Source organism: Pogona vitticeps, chromosome 3 (assembly GCF_051106095.1).
Source record: "Pogona vitticeps strain Pit_001003342236 chromosome 3, PviZW2.1, whole genome shotgun sequence".
In the NCBI taxonomy this organism is placed as follows: domain Eukaryota; kingdom Metazoa; phylum Chordata; class Lepidosauria; order Squamata; family Agamidae; genus Pogona; species Pogona vitticeps.
Window position 1 is genome coordinate 9,814,120 of NC_135785.1, and position 24,261 is coordinate 9,838,380.

Sequence of the window (24,261 nt, forward strand, 5' to 3'; positions counted from 1 at the left end):
GTTTCAATGGATGAACTGGAAGAAGCAATTATATCAGTCTGTATAGAAAAACCTTTTAAGTTAGCATTTAGTTTACAGACATATGCCTTCGATTCACTTTGCTAGGACCTCCAAGTTTTATGTCAAAACAATCTAGATAGGCTGATGGCAGCATATTGTCAAATTACACTCCAAAATTTAAGAGGAAGGAATGACAACAATTTGAACAAGTTGCCAATAAAGACCAAAGAAATGTTACATTAATATCAAGTAATGCAAAAGTTTTTATAATGCTGTAACAATTCATTCAAGAAGATTTTGTATTCAAATGATGTGTTTGAAAATGGCTGTTACAATAAAAATTGCCTGCGCTAAATGACATGTAGGTGAACAAGCTTGATGGTATGGTTTATTATGGGGTTTAAGCCTGAGCTGATTTTTACTGTCCGTTTTATACGGCCACCAAGACATGTTCAGTCAAAACCTAGCTTTACCAAGCATACGTGAGAAAGTAAGCATGTAGATGCTAAGGTTATTCTCACCTTAGAAGAAATTATTCTATTCTCTGCAAACTTCTGAGGAACGTAATGGCCATGCTGGGGAAAGCGATTTGCAATATAAATTGTTCGGTTATCACTTTGATGAGGTGGGTCAAAACCCTGAAAGAGAAAAAGAAGACATTAGTTAGTTAAAAATGATACAAGTTTTCTACAACATTTCTGCACAAATGAATCCTGGTTAAGTTACCCTTCCATTCTCACAAAGGCAAACAAGTAAGACTAAAAGATAATTACTCTGTTTAATGGCTCTGAACCCAGCATTTACTGTACCTAGATACATAATCCCAAAACTACTTTTATAACTTTACAAAGATTCTAAACTTTTTAATAATGTCCTAATCGAAAGACAACTGCTGAACTGAGCATAAGAAGACTAGAATTGAAAGATCTACTGATTAAAAAATAAATAAATTAAAAACAGTGATTACAGAGGATTCCCAATGTATAATAGCTCACTCCCTTCAGAACCCTTTGCTTTTACAACCATTTCAATACACTCTCCAAAACTCACTTTTAGAACCACCACTGTGACTGGTGCTCTAAACTGGCATGCTACCAAGTGTGACAACATTTTGCTAGACAGAGGAAGTGGGCAGCAGAAGATAATGGAGGTTGCACTGGAGTATCTAATGCACAAGGTAGAGAGAGAAGGTATGATGGAGAAGTGAAAAAAAATAGTACCCATAAACAACTGTTAGGCATGAACATCTGCCGGAACCAAACCCTTGTCCTCACATTGTGCCTCATGGGAAAATACAGTTCAGCATAACAACTTCTTTGTTTACAACCATCAACAGGGAACAAATTAAATGTGTAAGTGAGGTGGTCTGCTGTAATTGTATACTTTTAACCTCTAGAGTGTGCCCTAAGAGTTTTGCAAGTGTCACAAAATACCCAATGATCATAGGAAAATAGTGCCTGCAGGCAACGTAAGCAAAATGACTGGTTTTCTGCCAAAGCACATAAGAGGAATTCAAGATTGATGATGATTCATCAGCACAAATGTTTGGATACACATAAGGTAGATCTTGTTGCCATAATCAAGAAAATAAACAGGAAGGAACAATTTGTTTTAGAGAACATGAAGTGGAACTTCATAATGGGAGATTCATACATTCCATGGACCTGGATCTAGTACTGTACTCCTTAAAATAGAAAACATCACACATTCCCTATATTACTGGCTAAATATTCTGCATGCATCTCTCCAGAAACAGTTAACAGCAGACGGGATTCTAGGTTTGAGAGAGGAGAGAAAGGAAGATCCCTCCCTTTCTTGTACACTTCAATTTCTTCTCACACATATCTAAATATTCCTCTCATTTGGCACAGAGAAGAAACTATAGACACTTGCCTGACTTCTAATGCAATGGTTCCCAACCTTAGGTAATCCAGGTGTTCTTCAACCACAATTCATAGAAACCTTCACCACCAGCCGTGCTAACGGAAGTTTCTGGGAATCGCAGTCCAACATCTCCTGCCTTATGCAAGGTTCGGAAATACTGTTCTACTACCTCCTCAAAGCAATCCTCTTGCAAAACTAGTTGTTAACCAATGGCAAAAATACACTTCCCACAACCCAACTTCTTTCCTTTCTAAAATCCTATGCCATTAAATCAATGTCTCACTTTGATACACTCCAGAATGTTGTGCATTGCACAGGATTTGACGGTTTGTGAGGACATTCTCCTATTTGATCCTGGGCTTTGGGAATTCTCACTGCTTCAAGAGTTCATGACAATACAGTAAAATTGTTACTTTTAGCTCTAGAATCTTCCGAGAGAGTCAGCGCAGGCGCAGACAATACCCATATGTGTGCATTCACAGAGGCCTCTCAAAGTACTCACCAATTTCCTGGGCAGAGCTACCCAACTGTCATGGGCAGGATTATGCAAAGATGCAGAGTCCTATTTTCCAAATTTATTAAATGTCTAGTCTTTTTCTGAAGGGGCCTCATTTTTAGGGGGAAAAAAACCCTTATTTCCCCATCTCACAAACAGTTATAAGAAAATACGAACACAAATGTAAGTGTAAGTTCCTTCTCCAGTCCTCTGAAGATGCCGGCCACAGAGACTGGTGAAACGTCAGGAAGAACAACCTTCAGAACACGGCCAAAGAGCCCGAAAAACCCACAACAACCAACAAATATAAGTATTTATAGGTGTTATTAAAGAACAATGTGCATGGAAGCAGGGTGGATTCAATTTATATTGTTGATTTAAATCATGGTTTAAATTTTTTTAAATTGGATTTTTTACAATTTAAATTTTAAAAATCATTTTTTTATTTAAATCATCATTTAAATCAGTTTCAATTTTAAAAATAATTTATTTTTATCCACCCTGCATGGAAGTGTACCAACATGGGAAGTTTCATTTCAATATCAACTGAAACCTTCAGCAGTTGTTCTATGGTCCATAGGTAAAGGTAAAGGTTCCCCTTGACAATTTTTGTCCAGTCGTGTTCGACTCTAGGGGGCGGTGCTCATCCCCGTTTCCAAGCCATAGAGCCAGCGTTTTGTCCGAAGACAATCTTCCATGGTCACATGGCCAGTGCGACTTAGACACGGAACGCTGTAACCTTCCCACCGAGGTGGTCCCTATTAATCTACTTGCATTTGCATGCTTTCGAACCGCTAGGTTGGCGGGAGCTGGGACAAGCGACAGGCGCTCACTCCGTCGCGTGGATTTGATCTTACGACTGCTTGGTCTTCTGACCCTGCAGCATAGGTAGATCAAAATAACGTATATCCCACTCAAACTTTGCAACAGGTTGATGACAGTTACTAACTCTTGGAACTATATTCAAAGAATGAACAGAGCTCTATCAAAGTCACAATAACTCAAGTGAGAAACACGACATATAAATCTTGTGTAAGAGACTCAATGTTGCCACTCCTGAACAGAGAATGTTAAAACCACATTACAACAACAAATAACTTAACAATAATTCATCAAGAGCATCTACTGTTCTGGAGCCTGAAGGCTTTTTAAAATCAAAACATAGGTGTTAAGTAGCCCATCTTTCAAAAAGCTTCTGTATCATTCAATAACTCTTTTGTGAGTGACTACCACTCTCGCCACCACAAAGAATTGAATTTCTGCAGTTTAAATCTACTTACATCTCTACTATTCTACCCCCTTCGACTAAAACATACACAACCTTTACATTACTGAATAATGTACAGTGATGCATCGCATAGCAATTGCTCCATATAGCGACGAAATCGCTTAGCGACGCTGTTTTTGCGATTGCAAAACCGATCGTTTTGCGATGGTCCCTATGGGGAATTTTACTTTGCGATGATCACAGGGAAGTGATCATCGCAAAGCCCCCATTTTCGGCCAGCTGATCGGCGGTTTCAAAATGGCCGCCGGGTAAACAAAATGACCACCCGCTGTTTTCAGGCACTGAGTTCTTGCTTTAGAGGCACCGAAAATGGCAGAGCTATGGAGGATCTTCGCTTAAAGGTGAGTTTTAAGCCCATAGGAACACATTAATCACGTTTTAATGTGTTTCAATGGGCTTTTTATTTTCGCTTTGTGATGTTATCGCTTAGCAGCGATTTTTTCTGCACGAATTAACATCACTAAGCGAGGCACCACTGTATTTGTCAAAGCACAGTTCATGAAAGTTATGCCATAGTATCTTTGCCAGCCTCTAAGGTGCCCATAAAAGACTGTTGTTTTACTAAAGAGGACACAGTTTGCTGTCCTCTGAAGATGCTGGCCACAGAGACTGGCAAAATGTTAGGAAAAACCACCTTCAGAACACGGCCAAGAAGCCCGAAAAACCCACAATAACCATAAAGAGATTTTGTTTTCAATATTCAGAATGGACTGCAGATTTTTTTCTATGCTTCTAAAGATGGCAGACAGAATTCACTGCAGAAGCAAGATGCTTCTCGTACAAGCATCAGTCTCCATTAAAACTGCACCACTTAATATTTCAGTTTGCAAGTTGTAAAAAACAAAGGTTTCGCCATGAAAATGATGACTGTTGAAAGAAGATGCATTTTTTCATAGTCCTTGAACTACTGCTTCTACTTACTGATGAAGAGATCTTAAGCAGATTCAAATTGGCACTAACAAAAAAAAAAACACCCCTCTTATGGAGTCAGTTTATTTCCCAAATCTGACAAAACAGGGGGATTTAATTAAAGTCGGCTGGCATTCACACGTTACTCCCTTTATCAACCGTAAGTGCACTTGACTTATGAAATATTTCCTCGGCAAAATATTTTCAGTGAGCAATAAAACTGAAGTTTACATATAACAGAGCTTAGCTATAAATGTGTCACCTGCATTCTGCCAGGCAGAGATGACCTTGTGTTTCAAAAAGTGCTTTGTCAGATGAGTTCAAACTAGTGCTATCTGCTGGCTCTCAAAACCTTAATGCAAGCTATTAAAATGTTCCTTGGCTTTTTCTAAAAGGTATGGCTAAAGGTATAGGGTTAAATGTAGTTATAAATGCAGGATTAAAGTGATAGGGGACAATAGAACTGTACTGTACAAAGAAATAAGGTCACCAAAGTCATTACTGAAGGATATTAAAAAGGTGCTACAATTTTCAGTTACAGGTTTGTTTTTTTTAAAAAAAAACAGTTTTCGTATTCCAGATTTACAGTGCTATCACCCTTTTTCACCCAAAATAAAAAGGGAAAGGGAAAAAACCCAAGTAGGTTAAAGAATGCAATTTCTAACTGTAAGCACAATGAAAGGAACCAATGATGTTTGGTTGATGTATTAGAAATCTGCAGTTTTGAGTCTTTTGTTAAGAATTCTTCATAGTTTCATTTCAATTAAATTTCCAGGCTTTATAACTGAAGAGGCACATTTGTAAATAGAATGGTAAATAACAGAGAGACTACGAAACAAGACCTAACCCATGTTCGCTTGTACTCTTCTTGAAGAAAAAGATGGCTCAAGATTTTTTATCTGGGGACTGGAATTTTATAAAAAACAATACTGTAGTATGTGAAACAATTCCTCGTACAACAAAAATGTAGTTCTGACATTTAATGCATAGCCTCTTACATAGTTTTTCTCATTGCTCTCAAAGCTGATCTCCTGCCCTAGCACTTGTTGCAGTGAGAAATGTTTAAATATTTTATCAATCCCCTTACTGATTCAAGGATACACTGAAGACAACATTGAAAGAACCTGATATAGACCATGTCAATAGGGAAGCTCTCACTCAAAACTGAAATGTCTGGTGGAACACTGTCAAATAAGGGGCTGGAGAATTCAAAATCAAAAGAATCAAGGATGCATAAAGGAAGAGAGATGAGATAAAGCAATGCTTTAATTTCTTAACAGCCGAACAAGTCCGGGATCAACTAACTTGCCCCCACTGCTTCAGTACCTTCTGGGCTTGTATTGGGCTACGTAGTCACGTCCATGCTCATCAATTTGCTACTGTTCAACCTTAACCACTCAATTCTTCTTCTTTTCCCTAAATGGTGAATCTGATGGAGATGGCCATCTTTGAAAACAAAGGATGAACTATTAGTTAAGAAACTAAAAGATCTCAGGGCCAACAGGGGGAAAAAATACACATTCATCCATCGAGGTCAAAGTATAATCAACAGGAGTAAGGAGAGATACATCCAATTTCACTTCCTCACTAGTTAAATTCTTATTGAACTGCCAGGTGTGCATATACAAATTTAGGATCTTAAGTGTGTGGAAATCCATATCTGTACTCATGTACAGTGGTGCCTCGCTAGACAGTTACCCCACATGACAGTTTTTTCGCTAGACATTGCCTTTTTGCGACCGCTATAGCGATTCACAAAACAGTGGGGGATTTTCGCTGGACAATGTTTGGTCCTTCCTTTGCAAACCAATTTTCGCTAGACAACGATTTTGACAGCTCCCTCCATGCTTGCAAAATGGGTGTTCTGGCGACCTAAACTTCGCAAGACAGCTATTTAAACAGCTGATTGGCGGTTCACAAAGCGGCTTTCCTATAGCCGATCTTCGCTAGACAACGACGATTCTTCCCCATTGGGATGCATTAAACAGGTTTCAATGCATTCCAATGGGGAAATGCTTTTCGCTAGACGATGATTTTGCTAAACAGCAATTTCAGTGGAACGGATTATCATCGTCTAGCGAGGCACCACTGTATTGATGTTTTTGATATCTTGCTGTGAAGCCTGAGGTTGGGAGTTCAGTTCTCCACTGAGCCTCTTTAAGACGGGCTGGACTCAATGATCTAGGGTCCCTTCCAGCACTGCAGTTCCAAGATAAGCTTTATTCCCTGATTAAAGCTACCATCACTATTCAAAAGCCACAACACATTTTCACTCACAGTTCTAAAATTTACCAATGAAATCTCAATACTTGCTAGTGGTGAATGCTTCTGGGAATCTTAGTCTATGAACATCTAAGGGCTCAAGGATGGGAACCACTGTTCTGTGAGAACATATCCTGAAAAGAGGTTTTATTGGTGTGAGGCTGGGCTTGCTCTCATTCTCCATTCACCACAGCTGTATCAATTAGCTTCCTTCAGCCTTTTGAATACCAGAACAGACTTCCTTTTTCAAAATCCTCTCCAAAGTAGGAAGATATTGATGGATCCAGCCTAGTAAGGCAGACAGAAAGCCATATCCTTTTGATCAATACCTTTCTAGACTCTTTACCTAGCCAAGCAGTTTAAAAAGAGTAATTTCTCTGTGTATGTGTACTCTATACGTTTAGAGAATAAAGTAAGCAGCTTTTATGCTCTCTTACTTGGCAAACCCTACTAAACAAGTTAGCCTTTGTCACCTTGGAAAACCTCAACAAAAATTACTCAAGCATCCTCCAGGCATGACTTTATCCTTGTGAATTCTCAGGGCTAACACAGATAAGAAGCTTTTTTCCCCCAATACAATCTGCCTTTTCTTCCTCGCATACATTTACTTTTAATAAAGATTTTATCTTAATATGAAGATCTGGAGTGTGGGTGGTTTGATCAGACTCAAAGCAAACATCCTTTCCCCCTCACTTGCCTTAGCTTGCTAAGCCTGAATATCAGACTGGAGTTCTGCTTTCGCTAAAGTCAAAATAGGAAAGCAGCTGCCGGCAGTGTGACAACCGGTCAGCTGGAAGCTAATGTGCCTTACAGATAAAATATAGTCTAGAGCAGCCCCGGTTCAAGAATTAAGGAGCAAAAGGAGATAGTGATGACATTATTGGATAGTAGTGAAGCACGTACCGACTCACAGAAACAGTTCTTAGCTCACAAAGTGTTTGGATTATGAACTGCTTGAGACAAATACTCTATGCTTCAACTTGATGGAGAAGAATGGCAAGCATATATTTAATAAGTTGATCTAGTAGTATGCCACATGCAGAGAGGCCCAGATGATGCAAAGCAGGTGGTTTTGAAGTAGTGTAGCATGTATCGACATAAGGAAGTCAATTTACACAAGAGCTATGTTAAGTTATTGCTGAATTTTGGATCTTAGTTTGAAGACAACAGTTTAGAAAGTTTTAAACAGATGTTCCTGAGAAACAAGTCTTACAAGTCTAAGTGCTCAGCAAAAGGAGGGCTGACTGACAATATTCACTTCCAGCTGCCAGCTTCGTACTGTTATTGGAAGTGGCATACATATGGAAATGTCAAAATTGTCAGGAGATATTCCAGACTCTCCAGATAGAACAGCTGTGACCCACTAAGGCAATTCATAAGTCTGCAGTGCTGCATTTTTTTAAGGCAAAAGATGCATCAAATGTATCTTTGCATACTATCTATGCTTCATGTGCTAGTATTACTGGTAGCACTACAAGCACCTTTCTTAGCCACTGATTATTTCATAAGCATCAGTTGAGCTTTCTCTTAAATTGGACTGAACGGCCAGGTAGTCGAGGAATGGAGAATCAAACTCTTTTCTTTTAGACTTATTACGCAGATATTTACAAACTGGGAGTCCAAGGGACAATAACTTTGACAACACTTTCCAAATGAAGAGAGGGGGTTTGACTAAGGTGCACACTGACTGCCTATAAACAATCAGACTGCTTGGAATTGAGATATACAACTCAGAGTAACTGTACCTTGTTCTGACTCTTTGTTCTTCTGTTCGGCATTCACAATGATTGTGTGCCTAAGAGACTGTTCAGCCAGTCTTGCATCAGAATAGCACAGTGCTTCTCAGGACCATACTACAGTGGTGCCTCCCTTAACGAGCGCACCGTATAACGATGAATTCGCATAGCAATCCCTTTTTTGGGATCGCTAATGCGAAGGCATCCCAACCGCTGCAATGGGCAAAACTCGCATTGCGACGCCCGCGGATCAGCTGTCCGGCGGTTTCAAAATGGCCACCGGATGCCCAAAATGGAAGATCTTACCGAGGCCATGAAAATGGCTGCAGATGGGGAAAACTTCGCTTAATGGTGAGTACAGAAGCCACTGGAACGCATTAAACAAAGTTTAATGTGTTCCAATGGCATTTTCCATCCCGTTTAGCAATGTTTTCATATAGCGATGGTTAATCCGTTCCGGGGCACCACTGTACAACCTATGCCATAACTTAGTACATCACAGGCAAAACCATCTCCAAATACACATGTGTGTGTGTGTGTTGGGGGGGGAGAGCAGAGTAGTGGTTGGGACAAATGGCAATCTGATACGCATGCTGAGCGTGGGTTTGAACTACACGCGATGACGCGACCTGTCGAGATTGCTGGTGTTGACGGTCCTGGTTAGGGATCGGTGGGCGATCCGAGGGCATCGAATATAGAATGGTGTCGAGCCGTTCAGGATGGGAATCCTCAGGTGATGGAATAACTGAAGGATTGCTGGAAGGAACTGAAGGTTGTGGACTGGGAGAAGAGGACATTAGTTGGTCAACTCTATCATCCCATTCTGGAGACTGAGAACAGGGTTGATGAGACGGAAGTCTGTCATTATCTGACACAGATCCAACTGAAATTGATTCAGAGAGTTGTGGGATGTCTGTAGGTTTAGACTGTTTAGCTTGTTTAGGAGGAACAGGCTCCGAAGCTGGAGCAGCTTCAGCAGGTCTCTGAAGTTTAGAAATTGTTTTCGAAAACAAGGACTTTGGTAAGGAGGGTTTCGATTTGTGTGTCTTCAAGGTCTTAGACAATGTAGATGGAGACTCAGAATGAACGTTGTTTCAATGATTCAGTACAGTGGTGCCTCGCTTAACAGCGATAATCCATTCCAGAAAAATCAGCATTAAGCGAAAACATCGTAAAGCAAAAAATAACAACAACAGCAACCATTGAAATGCATTGAAACCCCTTCAGTGCGTTCCAATGGGGTCAAAACTCACTGTCCAGCGAAGATCCTCCATAGGGCAGCCATTTTTGCTGCCGGTCTTGCGAGGAATCCGTCCCAGAAAACAGCGGGGAGCCATTTTGTTTACCCGGCGGCCATTTTGAAACCGCCAATCAGCTGTTTTAAAATCGTCGTTTTGCGAAGAATCGGTTCCCGAAGCAGGGAACTGATCATCGCAAAGCGAAAAAAACCCCATTTCGACCATCATTTTGCAATCGCAATTGCAAAAAGATCATCGTAATGCGGTTTTGTTGTAATGCGGGGCAATCGTAAAGCGAGGTACGACTGTAACTTTCCCCCCCATTCCTTTGGTTTGGGATGAGGCCACTTGAACTGGTTGTAAGGATTGTTCCCAAAGTTGGAGTTTTAGCCTCAAGAAGTGAGATTGAAGAACTCCGGGCTTAAAATTTTTGCAATGGGTACAGGAGGAAGTTTGATGTTGTTTTCACAAGCAGAAAAGGCACTTAGTGCGTCCATCGGAAAGTGGGATCTTATTATCACAGACAATGCAGTGCTTAAACTGGCCCAAAGGGGCCATGAATAGGAGAAAATAATTGGGGAGAAAAACCGATGATTGGGGGGGTGCTGCGGCCAGGGGCCGAGCAAAGGGAAAGGAAAAATCTCTAATGGTAGGAGTTTGATCTAATAGTTTAAAAGAAAAAGATTGATAATAGGAAGGAATCAAGAATAAGCTCTCTTTCTCTTTTAAACACAGAAGCAGAATTAGGAGACTCTCAACATGGCAGTTGAAAGAAATTGAAAAGGGACACTTGGTGCCTAGGTACTTATACAGGTGGGGAGGGGCATATTCTAATGTGTTCATTGCTACAGCAGAAGCGCTAGAATCTCCTGATGAAGCTCCGTGCAGGTGCGAATCACCCAGGGTGCGATTCACAGAGGCCATGAAGAAGAACCACTGTCATCTTGTCTAGTACTGCCAAATCTTCCTGGCAGTAGCTCTCTAGGATTTTAAGTATGATTCCTCCTTAGCTCTACTTGGAGATCCTTGGTACAGTGGTGCCTCGCTTAACGGGTGCCCCGTTTAATGACGAATCCGCATAGTGACGATTTTTTTGCGATCGTTTTTGCGATTGCATTGCGATGTTTTTAATGGGAAAATATCACTTCGCGATGATTGGTAAGCTGTTTCGTTTACTGATTTTCGCATAGCGATGATTTCCCAACAGCTGATCAGTGGTTCCAAAATGGGTGCCGGGTAAAAAAATGGCCGCCCGCTGTGTTTTCGCCTGGATTCCTCGCTCACCGGGCAGTGAAAATGGCAGCCGTATGGAGGATTTTCGCTTAAAGGTGAGTTTTTTTGCCCATAGGAATGCATTAAACAGGTTTTAATGCATTCCTATGGGCTTTTTTCGCATAGCGACGAAACCGTATAGCAACGATTTTTGCTGCACGGATTATTATCGCTATGTGGGGCACCACTGTAATTACTTAATGTCCCAATGAAGTACTAACCAGGTCTGAGCCTATTCAACCTCTGAAATTAGACAAGATCAGTTTATTTACAGTGGGATGGCGTATCTATCCACATCTCTATTCTACCTATCTATGTGCCATATCTCTGGTGGAAGACTGACTTCCAAGATGGGAACTGAATACCCAGTGAAGAAGAGAGGTGTTAACAACAACAGAAACAACAAGTAGTAGTAGAAGTAGAAGAATTAGAATAAGAATAAGAACAAGAATAATAATCTTAGAACTGTACAGCTAGAAGAGACCCTATGGATCACTGAGTCCAGCTCCTATTAAGTAGACACAGTGAGGAATTAAACTCCCAAACTCAAGCTCCACAGCCAGAGACTTAAACCACTGAACTTTCCAGCAGCTATTACCTCATTTACACACTTATACCATGTATTTTTAAAATCAATTTTTCAAGCACAGATTCTGTCTTGTGGCCAAATCAGGAATATGGTGTATACTTCACCCTGCTGCTGTGTCTAGGAAAAGCAGTTCCAGACTAATCAGACAGCCAAAAAATAGCATATTTCGTTCACTTTGAGCAGAAAAACTCAGAAGCCGGGACTGAAAACTAAAAGGCAAATAAAATAATGAAAGATGTACAAATCAAGCATTTTGTGTTAAGTATCATACACAAAAGTACCTTCCCTATTCCTTACTGAATAATCTCAGACGCAGAGACTGGTGAAACATTAGGAAGAAAAACCTCTAGAACACGGCCAAACAGCTAAAAAAAACTGCAACAACAATCTCAGACACTCTTGCTCACTCACACAGAAGAGAGAATTAGTAAAGGAATGAACTGGATACCGCATGACAGGAGGGACTATGTTTGAAGGGCTGTTATAAACCAGTCTGGTTCTCAAGGGGCTCCAGCTTATTTGATGCTCCAATTACATGTGACTGTGAAGCTCCAGGGACCAGAAGCCACTGGGAACTGATGGAAGGAAGCCAAAGATACCTTCTATTCAACAGCAGCAGTCAGAAGCTTCGCCATCTGTTCCACATAAATGATGTAACACTGCCAGAATCTCCAACAGAGGCTGACAGACTATCAGGATTACAGCACAGGAAAACATCGACGGGAAAATTCCAATAACTTGCTAGAAGTTTCTAAAGGAAATTTAATGGCTACTTTAAGCTCCGGTTGCAAAGCTCCGTATCTATCTAGTTATAAAGATAACCCTATGATTAGAATAAAATTAATTTTAAAGTAATTAAGGAGGAAAAATCACTATGCAGATCCACGAGTATAACATGACCCTACACTAAGCCATGAGCAGCTAAACCACATTGCACCAAACACCAAAGTCAACTATTTTAAGTATAATCACTGTTTTACACCAACATATAATCATTGCTGTACAACAAAATCAGAAAGGGCTTGGGCAACTGATATTAAGTACTGTATTTATTCTGCAGTTAAAGGCTGTTGGTGACTTCACGGCATTTCAATTACAGCACTACAGTTATACTAGATTGCTTATGGCAAGGCTGACTATGTGTGTCCAACGGATTTTGGCATAAAATTTTATTGACCACAGTTAATATTTTAAATTACTTAAAATATTTTGTTAGCTGCTTTTCTTAGATATCTTCCCCTGAACCATCTTAATATAAAATAATGTCCCATGTTATCAAGTTAAAACCATTTATAATTTAAGTAATTTTAAAATATGGCACCTAATATACATCTACTAAAATAAAACACAGTGCATTTACCTAGCAGTAGCAAATAAAACAAAACCACGTTGAAAAGAGAGAAAACAGCTTTCTTTCTTTCTTTTTTAAAGCAACCGGATGAGGAAGTAAGCCATAAATCCTTTGGGAGAAAAGTCTCTTGTCTCTGTCTCGTTTGTTATTATTTTGACAAATAAGAAATTTTTCCTTTAATATGAGAGGAGCTCTAAAAATCTTTCAGAATTAAGAACAGAATACAACAATGTATATATAGATTGTTCAATGGAGAAATCAGTTCAACAAACAATGCAAGCCATTCTAGCAGCAGAGAAAAACTACATGAAGCCCAAACCTCTTTATAAAAGCCAAACTGACATATTGAACTCAGGGTGCACCGTTACCATACCATACCACACAGCAAAATTACTTTATTGGTTGAGAAAAGTTCCTTTCTAGCTTTTCACATTTTGATTCTGATACCCCCATGTTTAGAAAGTGCTAACGTGCAAATGAATGCATTAATGCACATAGACTTAGCGCATACTGCACATCTGACTGAATTAACTGTGACTTTGAGTAAGGCCCAACAAGACGTTTACTCCAATGTTAAATATGCAAGATCTGCACTCATCACCCCCTCCCCAGAAACTAATTTTAAGACTTATTTTCATAGCTGAGTTAATTTCTGATTTTTCTGGGAAATGGCAGGAAGTAGGGAACCGAAAAGGGATGTGGTGGCGCTGTGGGTTAAACTGCAGAAGCCTCTGTGCTGCAAGGTCAGAAGACCTGCAGTTGTAAGATCAAATCCATGCAACGAGTGAGCTCCCGTTACTTGTCCCAGCTCCTGCCAACCGAGTGGTTGGAAAGCATGCAAAATGTGAGTAGATAAATAGGTACCACCTTGGTGGGAAGGTAACAGTGTTCCGTGTCTAGTCGCGCTGGCCACGTGACCATGGAAGATTCTCTTCGGACAAACACTAGTTCTATGGTTTGGAAACGGAGATGAGCACCGCCCCCTACAGTCGGACATGACTGGACAAACTGTCAAGGGGAACCTTTACTTACCTAGGAAACCGGAGCCAAGGAATGAAGGCAGAAGGTTTTGCTCCTTTTCTTTCTTCACTCCTAATCCTTTTATCATTTTTTTTAACAAAATACTCCTCTCCCTACTTTATAGGTAAATGGGCAAAAAACATGTACATCTCTCACTTGGCCCTAAGCACCAATTATTATTTTTAACTTTGGGATTCAGATACTCATCTGGGTCAACTGAACTGACTGGATTTCTCATCTTATGATCACAGGGACTCTGGTCAACTAGAAGAAAGATATGGCGTGGAAATATTTTCCACTAGGACTTTTTTAAAGTTAAACATAATAAACAAATACACGGCAAATTGATCTCTCTAGGTACTGAGAGCCAGATGCAGATACTGTATAGTCCAAACATGTTATGGTTAGATGCCAAAGTGATTTAAGAAAATCAAATTTCTCCCAGAAACCTACCTACCTACCTATCTATGCTAGAAAATAACTGGAAGTCTAAACATAATTTTGGAATGCTGTCAACACAAACGTGCTGTAGCATTCTAAACTCCTTGCCACAGTATTAAACTATCCTATTCCTAGCATGTTATAGTAGCATTTTATGTGATATTTATTGGTCCCTGATAACCACTTGCAAGTTTCAAAAATGACTTTTATTCCCACAGTACTATTATTGAATCAGTACAGCCAGCTTAGTAACTGCTTCTGATTTGTTTAGATTTTTTCACACAAACGGCTGGGCCTAGCAGATTATGCAACTCTCCATAAATTCACTCAGGCTACTGCTAGTGGAGGATACTGACTCCTTAATGGATAAGCAACAATAAATTTCACTGCTTATCTTTTAGTCATCCACCCCGACAGTCCAGTTAGGTCACTATTATTCTAATAAAGAGAAGGTGACCTATATCCGAGAGGCAGTGTCTTATTTGCCATTATAACCAAAGCATCATTTAAAATCACAAACCATGCCTAGCATTTCATCCACTAGATAAACACTTACACCCATATCAGCTCTCAGGTAAACCTCCTTGTTGCTGGTTATGTGCCATCAAGTCACCTCTGACTTATGGAAACCCTATGAATCAATCGCCAACATGTTCTGCCTTCAATAGTCCTGCTTAACTTTTGTAAATTCAAGCCTGTGGCTTCTTTAGGGAATCAATCCATCTTCTTTTTGGTCTTCCTCTTTTTCTGCTGCCTTCAACCTTTTCCAATATTATTGTCATGTCCAGAGAATCGTGCCTTCTCATGCTGTGCACAACGTAGGTCAGCCTCAGTTTCAACATTTTACATGTGGAAGGTGACAGCTTCAACAGGAGAGCCTTCGCTATCTATGAAGGCTTCATTTCCATTTGGACGCTTTCAAATGCAGAAGACAATGAAGCAGATGCCACATTTCCCTCTCCTTACATGTTTATTCAACATCCTTTAATAATAAACAGAGCTACAGGAATTACGATATTCCCTCTTCTTGGTTGTTGTCAAGATATATAGTTTAGGTATCTTAACTGCAGAACCAGAGCTTGCGAGTTCAACTTCATACTGGGGCTCCTGGGAGAAAAGCCAGCCTGTGCAGCCTTGGGCAAGCTTCACAGTCCCAAGGCACCCCCCAAAAGAAGGCAACAGTAAACTACTTCTGTATATTCTCTGCTTGGAAAACCCTGGAAAGGGTCGCCATAAGTTGGAGTTGACTTGATTACACACAATTATTACTTAGAGTCAAATTGTAAAGGGAAACGTTTGCTCTGTAACTGATTATACTTACAGCAAACTATCTGCCTATTTTAAACTGTGCACTGTACTTGTTATTCTGTTTGGACACAGTGAGAGTAGCCTCTTACTTGTTTGTATACAATAGGAGCAAATAGGTCTTTCATTACTTCTTTCAGAGAACACTTTGATGCTAGAATCAACTTTGTTAAAGGCATCATACGTTAATATGTTAGTCACACATGGTAGAGTGTTCTGTCAAACTTACTGTTTTCCCAAAAAATATCATCATTTGAAACTCACAATCTCCCAGCTGCCTGGAAGGCTGCTGCTAGCTGATGACAGACCCACCACCTCAACCACAATGTTCTGTACCTAGAGCCTATCATACAGTACAAGCAAGATATGGATCAAATATCTATCTGTAGATGATCACAAAATATCTGCCAACAATAATGAGCTTAACAGCAGTACAGTTGGTACCTCTTCCTCTAATTGCACTGCATGCTGTGACCTTCACTCTCTAATGAAAGTGGAACCTCCAAGAAGATGTAATAGCGGAAGCAGGGAAGCTTTAACCAGATGTTCTGGACAGCATCTTCCATGATCCCTCACCATAGGCACGCTTGGCAAGGATGATGGATATTGTGCACCAATACATCTGGAAGTTATTGGCTCCCCATCTAACCAGGTTACCCTCATCTTCTCACATGCTAGGGTAGAGAATCCTATTCCTTCAGGATATCCCATTCTCTACCCTAGTTTTCTAATGGCTCCCCAAATAAAACAACTTTAATTGGTTGCTAGCCAATCTCAGTCTTCAGAGGGTTGCTTATTGGCGCAAGGGATTGCTATCTCTGTGTTTCTTAAAGGTATCTGTGCAAGCTTTTTAGGCTAGTGCTGCATTTCACAGAACTGTACAGTTGGAAGACATCCGAAATGTTATCTAACCTCTTGCTGATAATGGGAATCTATAATTGTTTTATTGCCTCTTGTTACTTATCTCTTAATTTACATTATAATTTGCCCCTTCTCTTAAAACTGTGGTTTTAACAGAGTTTATGTGTTGGATTAAAAACACTGTTAAAGCCACATTTCTATCAGAACAGGTAATTTACATTAAGACATTAAAAAAGAAAAGATTAGCTGGCTGGGTAGCTCAGTGCTTTGGGTATCTGGCTGCAGAGCCAGGGGTTGGGATTTTGATTCGTTGCTGCCTCTCCTGGGAGAAGGACCAGCCTGTGTAGCTTTGGGCAAGCTGCACGGTCCCAGAGTGTTCCTAGAAGGGAATGGTAAACCACCTCTTAGTCTTCTCTACCTAGAGAACCCTGGAAAGAGCTGTCATCAGTCAGAATTGACTTGATGGCACACAATTATTACGTGTTGGATAGCAGACCCCCCCCCCAAGGTGGTAGCTGCCCTAACCTCCTTATGAGGAAAGGTATGACATAAATGAAATAAAGGAGTACGTGTTGTGCATGTATTTTTGGAAATCACAGGTTACCCTCATGCATGCTGATACCTTCATCTTATTTCTCAGAAACCCCACTTGGGGTACATCACAAGTCCCCAATGCTACACTTCTGATCGTGCTGCTGAGACCACTGAGAGATCTCTTGCTCTCAGCAGGTTACCCCCTAACAATAGGCCTCACCCACGGGTAAATATATATACCATCAGACACATTAGACTGTGAGCCACAGAGCATCTGGTCTGGATCTACGTGTGGCTGGGATTGGCTGGAGCTCTGGAATCTATTTGCCCTTATCAATTTTCATCCTACTATAGATCTATTGCATCTCACTGCATTTTAACATCTCCATAAGCCTCATTTTATCTTCTTTCTGTATCATTATTGCCTCGATCACCATCTGTTTCCTGACATTGCTCACAATTCAGCTAGTTTATTTTGCAGCTTTTTCCCCCAAATTGAAGTCATCTAGGTTAGCATTCTTCCCACTGTTGATGATCAAAGAGGCAGCGATCTCTCCCCTCTTCAGGAAAGTTTCATTTCCACACCCTTGGACAGCGCTAATATTCCCTGCTAGCTGAAGCTTATGATTATTCTAAATGCAAGCTTCTTGAGTACCACACCTTTCAACATTAGTAACTAAATTTGTATTGAACTTTTTTTTAACCCAGTCACCTGTTTGAGATAATAGCATGCTATGCTCTGCACGTAGATATTAGTACTCTACATCGAATTATTATTATTATTATTATTATTATTATTATTATTATTATTATTATTATTATTATTATTATTATTATTATTATTATTATTATTATTATTATTATTATTATTATTATTATTCAAGCTGTCCCTTCATCTTCGAAAGGTTAATCTTGCTGCAAAAGGAAGAAAAGAGCATTCTGACTCTCAAGTAGTATTTATACTCTTGTTTTAAAAATAAACATGTCAAAAGAAATGTATCCTCCAGAACTAAAGTGTTTGTCTGTGAGAGAGTGAGGAGAGTAAACAGCTTTCAGAGAGTATAATAGAAAGTAGGAGGAGGAGTCCGAGTGTGACATTGCGCAACTATAAAGCAAGCATGGTCACCACTTAAGTATTTTTGAACTTAAGTGACATAGTTAGAACCCAGTCTTTCAAAAGGTCTGAAACACTGCTCTCCTTTTCTGAAAGTCACGGAACTGCATCTACTAAAACTATGCAAGCAATGCTTAAAATATTCATATCCCACCTCTTAGGAAAAGGTCCTCATAAAGCTGCTTACAAAAACCTATCAAACAAGACACAATAGGTGAATTAACTGACAGGAAACCAGATCCTTTGCCTGACCCTTTCCTTTCATTAGGCTCCTGAACCCAATTATTAGCAAAAAGGGCTATCCAAACCCTCAGTGTCACCATGCAAATTCCACAATTGGCTGGTAAAACAACAGAATGAGACTGTTTCCTGTCCCCGGCCAGGCAGAAGGTACTATGGTCTCAGTGCTGTTAAAATATCATGTGCCCATAAGGTTAAGTCTTTTATGACGGAAAAATCTAGCTAATAACAATTGTGTGCCGCCAAGCCAATCCCAACTCATGGCAACCCATTTCCATGATTTTCTAGGTATATAGAGAAGTTGTGTACCATTCCCCTTTTTCTGAGGCTATCTACTAAAACAAAAGGAAGTTTGAACATCCACTAGTTCTAGCCTTTTATATAAGATTTATAGCCACAGATGACTATAAACTATATGCTGGCGAATGCACACATTTTATGAAGGTAAGTAAACAGGACGCTGAAGAAAGAATGGAGAACTCTTTCCTTTCCAACCAAGTCACACAGAATGCTGGTGGAGGGAAAGCCTCACCTTCATGGCCTATACAGAAACTCAACATCCTACATGATTGTAAAGCCCTCAACTTTTGTTTTTGCAGAGCAAACTTTCTTTTAGATCAGTGTTGTTACTTTTAGTACTCAGTTATATGGGCCCAGTGAATTTCATTTTTAAAGTGCTTATTTTATCTATTTTTTTATTCTATTTGCTGGCTGCATTTATATTTTGCCTTTCCTTCTACCAAAAAAATATTGTTGGTTGATCATGCATTTTGATCAAATGATCAAAACACACACAGACTAATCTGGCCTGCCTTAAAAGTGACCAAGTGCAGCTGAACTACTAGAATAGCCGCCTAGAGTGGTCGTAATTGACCAGATAGGCGGGATATAAATATAAATAAATAAATAAATAGATAGCATATTGCTGGAAGAAAATCTCAGTGGTTGAGCTTTGAAGACCCACATTGATCTACCGTACGTTTGTCTCTTATGACATATTAGTAGCCATCCCACCAGTTTACAATTTCAGGATTACTGTACTAGGAAGCCATGAATGGTTAGTTAAAACTTGGAAAAAGCACCACCATTACTACTAGAAATAATAACTATAGATTGGGGTATTCACAAACTAATATGAATATCCTCACATAGGTGGCTTTAACGAGGGTCCAGCCCAGGGGGGGCGGACGTTTTAGTCACCAACCCACCGCGGACAGCGCAATTCTACCAACTGCTCCGCAGACCGCAATCTGCTCGCCACTGCTGGCAGGAGGCCAAGCCTTGCTGCAAGGTTGAAGAGTAGCTAGCGGATTGCGTGCTGCGGAGCCATTCATAAAATTGCAGTGTACATGGCAGATCAGTGAGTGGACCGTCCAGCCCCATGGGGCTGGACCCTCATTAACACCACCTGTGCTGGGGTATTTGTATTTGTTTACGAATACCCCCATCTCTAATAATAACTATTATAACAGTAATATCAACAAGCTAATATCAAGTTAAAAGTTTTATTTAATAAATATAAATAAATCATGTCAAATCAGAACACACTCCATTTATAGCACTAGAAAATTTTCATTTCAACATCTTCTGGGAAATCAAACATCATTCTGAAACTTTAATAAAACAAGACCAAATTCACTCCATTGGCTACAGATATACCATGTACTAAGAGTCCTGCTGAGACAGATTAGCAAGACTGACTGGGTCCCCAAAAAGCCCTTATTCAGAAGCTGGCTAACACAAGTTGACTTTAGCACATCATAATCACAGCCTCAAAGCTAAGGAAGGAAGCGCTACTAAACTTATACTGTAAATACACTGTAGCTCCAGTAGCCACCTTAACTTCTTTTTAGGAAAGCTGGGATAAAAATATTTTAAATAAATAAAAATGAAAATGTCTTAACAATACAGCCAATTTGTGAAAAGGTGGTTCTCCTTTACAATATTTTGAATACAGTTATCAATGTAACTTTGTAAACATGTCACCATGTACCTCTTTTATTCCTGACTGAAGGGTAAACACTGCAAGTTTGATTTTCCATTGTGTCTCCGAGAGAAGAGCCAGCCTACATAAGCCTCGGGCAAGCAGCACATTCCAAGAGTGCCCCCAGAATAAGAGAATGATAAGTCACTTCTGCGTACTCTAGTGCCAGGAAATCCTGGAAAGGTCTGCCTTAAGCCAGAATCAACTTGATAATATGCAATTATTATATATTATTTGTAAAAGCTAAGGTCTTACACTTGATTGCAATCAACTGGAAAAGAAGCAGATTGTAGGAACTGAACAGAAGCATCTTTCAGGACTACTTAAAACATTTTGTGTGATTCAGCGTGTAGCGATTTGCAAATTGTAAGTACATTATTAAATACTCTGTAAGTTTATAGTTTATGAATTACTTGCATAAAGAGGCAGTTATCAATGGATGTTTATTTCTGCCTGGAATGAGCTGAAGATTTACCATAGCAGTTACTGTATTCTGAATTACACCACTTAAGTGCATTGTGCACTGATTCAGCAAAGACACCAATGAACTTGCTACTTTCTATCCGAGACTTTTGTTCTAAAAATATCCGGAAGGATGTGGTTGAATTTTGAATCATCCTTACTAGTGTGTTTTGCTGCAACCGTTATCAGAAGCCAGAAATTAAGTAGTGGTTGAAATAAGATAGAAAACAGTGTTCTGTTTAAGAGAGAAACTGTTACGATGAAACCATCAAAGTTCTCTTCCCCAGAGGAAAACAGGCTGTAGCCTAACCTCAAAAAGTAATAACTGGAAGAGTCGTATATAGATCTTTGCACACCTTTCTCCAAAGACAAGCAACTGTATTTCCCTCCAACAGCTTAATTAGAAAGATGCTATTTTCAACAAATGTTATCAAAGACAACCCGATCTCCATATGGACCATAAAATAGCACTGTTGAGCAACAGTAGAATTCCTGGATCAGACAGTAAATACTTCCAGCTGCGAAGTTTTGGTGAAAAAGTAGTCTTGGTTTCAAAGTAAGGTAAAGGTTCCCCTTGACATTTTCAGTCCAGTCGTGTCCGACTTTAGAGGGCAGCGCTCATCCCGCTTTTCAAGCCATAGAGCCAGCGCCTGTCCGAAGACAGTTTTAGCTATCACCAATTAAAGAACTACAGAATCTGCTCAAACTCCATTGAAGAAGCAGAGATACCTTGAATTATCCATTTTTCAAAAGGATGAATAGAGAGACCAAATGTCAAGGGGAACATCTGACTCTTTAAAAATACATATATAATGCTGCAGTTCAATTGTGCTTTTTTCATAAAGGCTCTGAAGGCAAAAGGTATTTGCTTGCAACTTCCTCCACCTCCTCTCAGCTTCCCAGATGCTTCCAAACTAACTTTTCCAGAATGATCAGTGTCCTGCATCTCACTCGCCTCCTACTATTAAAACTATTCCTAAAAATGCTTAGCTCTGGGGATCAGATGATTGAAGGAAAAGAAAGAGCAAATTTAAAGTAGCAATAAATAAATAAATAGAAATAACAAAAATCCAGCCCATCAAGGATGGCAAAACCTAGATTTGTCACTAAGCTAATTTGCAATAAGAAACTACAATCAGTCACATCTTCCCAGTGGGCGTACCTCTATTTACAAACGCAGGTGTGTCATGTTCACATTTTACATCTCTAGACAAACAAACTCCACCATAATTAGAGGGCCAAAGCCAAGGGGAAAAAAGGTGAATCCTTCGTCTGCTTGACAGATGCAGACAGAAGGCAGGCATTTTGGAGGGAGGGTTAACCCACTTCTCCTTTCACTCCCCCCACCCAAAAACATGGACATCAGAAGCCAAACCCCTTTGCAGGAGGGGATGAGAGCAAGAGGAATTAACAGGAAAAGTTACTTGGGCCACCAGGGAAAGAGGATGGAGGAAACCCAATTAAAAAATAAACAAGGAAAGCAGGTCTTGGTGTGGGCTGGGAGAATGAAGGCCAGCCTGACATCAAACCGTGTGAGGATGATGGGACTCCATGAAGGTGTGACATAATCCTAGAACAGGAAGGAGAAGGAAAAGAGCAGTTTCTCAAGAGCTACTGAATGAGAGAGACAAGAAAGTTGGAAGACTAGAAAAGGAGATGATCCTCCTCCTCCTCCTCCTCCGGCTTAAATGAAACAACAGACTCCTGAAAAATGAAAACTTAAAATACATAAAGTCTCAGAAGTCTGTCATTAAGGTCTTCAAGCTATATAGTTTGAACACCATGTCACAGACATATTGTTAAGCACTGTAAAAACAACATATTCCACACTCCGCATTTTCCTTCCCAATTACTAAAAAACAAAAAAAATAAAAAAAATTAAAACGGGCTTTGGGGGAAAAACAACAACACGGAAATAAAAACCTGTCCAGCCACCCTCCAATTTTTTTCCTCACCCCCCCCCCCAAGGCCTTCCCATCTCTAACCCTGCCTGGGCAAGGGGGTAGGACTAGATGGCCTTTGGGGGACTCCCCTTGCAACTCGACAAACCCGACCCACGCTTGCCGGCGGGCGCCCAAATGAGCTCATTTAACACACATGAATTAATTAATATAGACAGACACCCACAGAAAGAGAGAGAGCCCACCTACCAGCTGCTGTCGGATCCACCGCCACATCCCCTCGACCGGCCGGTCTGACGGTGCCTCGCAAGCCCCTGTGCTGCTGGCGAGGAGTTTCCCTCCTTTCTTTGCCCCGTCCCTTGAACTTTTTAAAAAAATGAAGTAAAAAATAAAATATGGAAGGAAACCAAAAAATATATATATGCCGCCACTTAGTTAATCCAACTGCTGGGAAGGAGATGGTGGTGGTGGTGGTAGTAGTAGACGCTGCTGCTGCCGCCTCCGCCGCCCTCTTTCGCAACCGCTGCTCCCGCTCCCCATCTGCGCAGGGCCCGGGCGCTGCCTTTTAGCTACGGGGCGGAAGACCCAGCAGCAGCACCCGCCGCCACACGGGGCTCCGGAGCTCCGGCTGCTGCTGCTGCTGCTGCTCCTGCCGTGGCTGCCTCCCAGCCGCCATCATGGAGCGCGCGGACGCCTCTCGCGCCCCGTCACGCAGGGTCTCTCTCCCTCGCTCTCCTCCCCCCTCCCACTCCGCCCGCCCCGTCCCGCCCCGCCCCCAGGAAGTGACGAAAGAGGCCGAATGTAGCGGGAGGCTTGGGACCACGGAGGGGGTGGAGCCTAAACCGGCGGCGGCGAGAGGGAGGAAGGCGCATGCGTCGGGAAGGGGCGGCGGTTGTCATGGCAGCCTTCGCCAACACGGGGGGCCCTCCAGAGGGGTGGGGCTACGAATCCCATGCTTCCCCGCCTCCTGAGGCAATGGGTGTGACCCAACGCTTCTGGAGACCCTTGTGTGTAGGAGGTCTAAAATAAGAGTGGGGCACCTGCGGTCTTTCAGGGGTTTGGACTAGGAGTCCCATTATCCCCTTGCAGCATTTGGAATGGTGTCGGATGGGGAGCTGGAGTCGAAAGCATCTGGAAGTCCAGTGGTTTAACCATATTTAGCTTAGCTGCTGCTAGGGGCTATAAAGTCACATACCTGATTTATATGTGACCTATGGTTGTGGTTTTCAATGTATGTAGAATATGAAGGAGGGAGGTCTATTGAGTTTCCCTGGCCAAGCAGGGATTTGAAATCACGTCTTGTGAGTTTTAGCAATCACTTGGTGGAGTACATCACACTAGTAGCTCCTCTAGGCTAAAACAAATAGAAAAGCA

The 24,261-nt window shown here is 40.8% G+C and overlaps 1 protein-coding gene across 26 annotated transcripts in view; it reads right to left on the minus strand.

Annotated features, from left to right (window-relative positions):
• Positions 1-23,590, minus strand: part of ATP11B (ATPase phospholipid transporting 11B (putative)) — a 109,001-nt gene extending 85,411 nt beyond the window's left edge. For all 26 annotated transcript variants that reach the window (XR_013543263.1, XR_013543260.1, XR_013543261.1 and 23 more), the window contains exons 1-2: positions 23,137-23,590; positions 522-638 (exon numbers count right to left, since the gene is read on the minus strand). Coding sequence is in view for 15 of the 26 variants with exons in the window: in XM_078389798.1 (XP_078245924.1) it covers positions 522-638; positions 23,137-23,163 (144 nt within the window). In the remaining 11 variants the exon portion in view is untranslated. The remainder of the gene's footprint in view (positions 1-521; positions 639-23,136) is intronic.
• Positions 23,591-24,261: the final 671 nt, after the last annotated feature.